Source organism: Seriola lalandi, unplaced genomic scaffold, assembly GCF_002814215.2.
Source record: "Seriola lalandi dorsalis isolate HSWRI2012SDOR001 ecotype SW California unplaced genomic scaffold, Sedor1 jcf7180002048148, whole genome shotgun sequence".
In the NCBI taxonomy this organism is placed as follows: Eukaryota; Metazoa; Chordata; class Actinopteri; order Carangiformes; family Carangidae; genus Seriola; species Seriola lalandi.
In genome coordinates, this window is record NW_019518711.1 from 1 (window position 1) to 1,286 (window position 1,286).

General features: G+C 45.6%; 1 protein-coding gene across 1 annotated transcript; it reads left to right on the top strand.

Annotated features, from left to right (window-relative positions):
* The first annotated feature begins 6 nt into the window (after positions 1-6).
* LOC111648795 (thyroid receptor-interacting protein 11-like) lies at positions 7-1,212 on the top strand. Its single transcript, XM_087171091.1, has 3 exons — positions 7-22; positions 600-793; positions 992-1,212. Exons 2-3 carry the CDS (start codon positions 744-746, stop codon positions 1,179-1,181), a joined length of 240 nt encoding a protein of 79 aa, XP_087027217.1. The 5' UTR covers positions 7-22; positions 600-743; the 3' UTR covers positions 1,182-1,212.
* The last annotated feature ends 74 nt before the right edge of the window (positions 1,213-1,286 follow it).

Consider the following 1,286-nt stretch of genomic DNA (forward strand, 5'->3'; position numbering starts at 1 on the left):
GACCACCGCGGTGCAGACTGAGGTAGGTCGACACGTAGAGTTCAGCTGGCGTTTCAAACGTGTAGGTGTTGCATCTGTGTTTGCTCACTGAAAACCTTTCAGTGTATAGACAGAAAATGGCGTATATGAAGCACATTGGCGTTACGGTTTCCTTTTTTTCATTCCTCCACGCTGGCGACGGTCAGAGCGGGAGACCTTTTTATTTTTTGGGTTGTCTGTCGGTCCGTCCCCTTCTCCAGGACGCAGTATCTCAGTAACACATTGACAGAACTGCTTCAGATTTAGCGCAAATTTCCTCGTGGACTCAAGGATGAACTGATTAGATTTTGGTGGCCAAAGGTCAACGGTCAAGTTGACCTCAGAAAACTCTTTTCACACAGTAATTATGACAAATTTTCTTACAATTGGTTGATATTTTCTATGACTCTGGATGAACAGGGATGTCTAGTTTGCATTTGTCTTTACATGTTAAAGTTTATGAAAACACACATTACTCTATATTCTGATGCATTTGATTTTCAGCTGTTGGAAGTCTGGAGTCGAACTTCTTTCCCTTGGACCTCCACATGTAACGGCGTTTGCTTGTTTTTTCTTCGCAGCTTCAGCACACGAGGGACAAAGAACAGCGTCTCAACTTGGAGCTGGAGCGGTTGCGCAATCACCTCCTGGAGATCGAGGACTCGTACACGAGAGAAGCTCTGGCCGCTGAAGACAGGGAGACCGAGCTACGAAGGAGGGTGGCGATGCTGGACGAGAAACTGGCGACCTCCTCGAGCGCGGTGGAGAAATCCAGGTTAGCAAAAAAAAAACTGAAATTGGAATTCAGTTTCACATTAAATGGGACACTGAGGATTAAGACAAGGTTTGCTGTTCACATTTGGTTGGGACTTATAATTAAACAGTCACAGAGGAAATAGAAATAAGCAGAAATACATAGAATATTTTGTTCTTCAATCCACCGTTTGATGAGTTTCTCCTCGTCTGCCTGCAGCCAACAGGCGACCATGCAGGTGGAGTCTCTGCAGGAGCAGCTGAGCGGAGCGGTGAAGCAGCGGGACGACCTGCTCGCACAACTCCGAACGTCCCAGGAGCAGGTCAGCCAGTACGCAGTGTCGCTCTCCAACCTGCAGATGGTGCTAGAGCAGTTTCAACAAGGCAAGTGGCAGGTTCCAACTTTATGAATCTTTGCATGCTCAGTGTACTCTTTACAGATTCCTGCAGTCTAATAGAATCAGGTTTGTTGCAGCATTTCTTTTGTATTATTAAAATGATATTATTAATTGTTA

Coding starts and splice junctions, on each gene's coding strand:
- LOC111648795 (XM_087171091.1), top strand. CDS start 744: ATGCTGGACGAGAAACTGGCGACCTCCTCGAGCGCGGTGGAGAAATCC. Junction 794..991: donor AGCGCGGTGGAGAAATCCAG/GTTAGCAAAAAA, acceptor GTCTGCCTGCAG/CCAACAGGCGACCATGCAGG.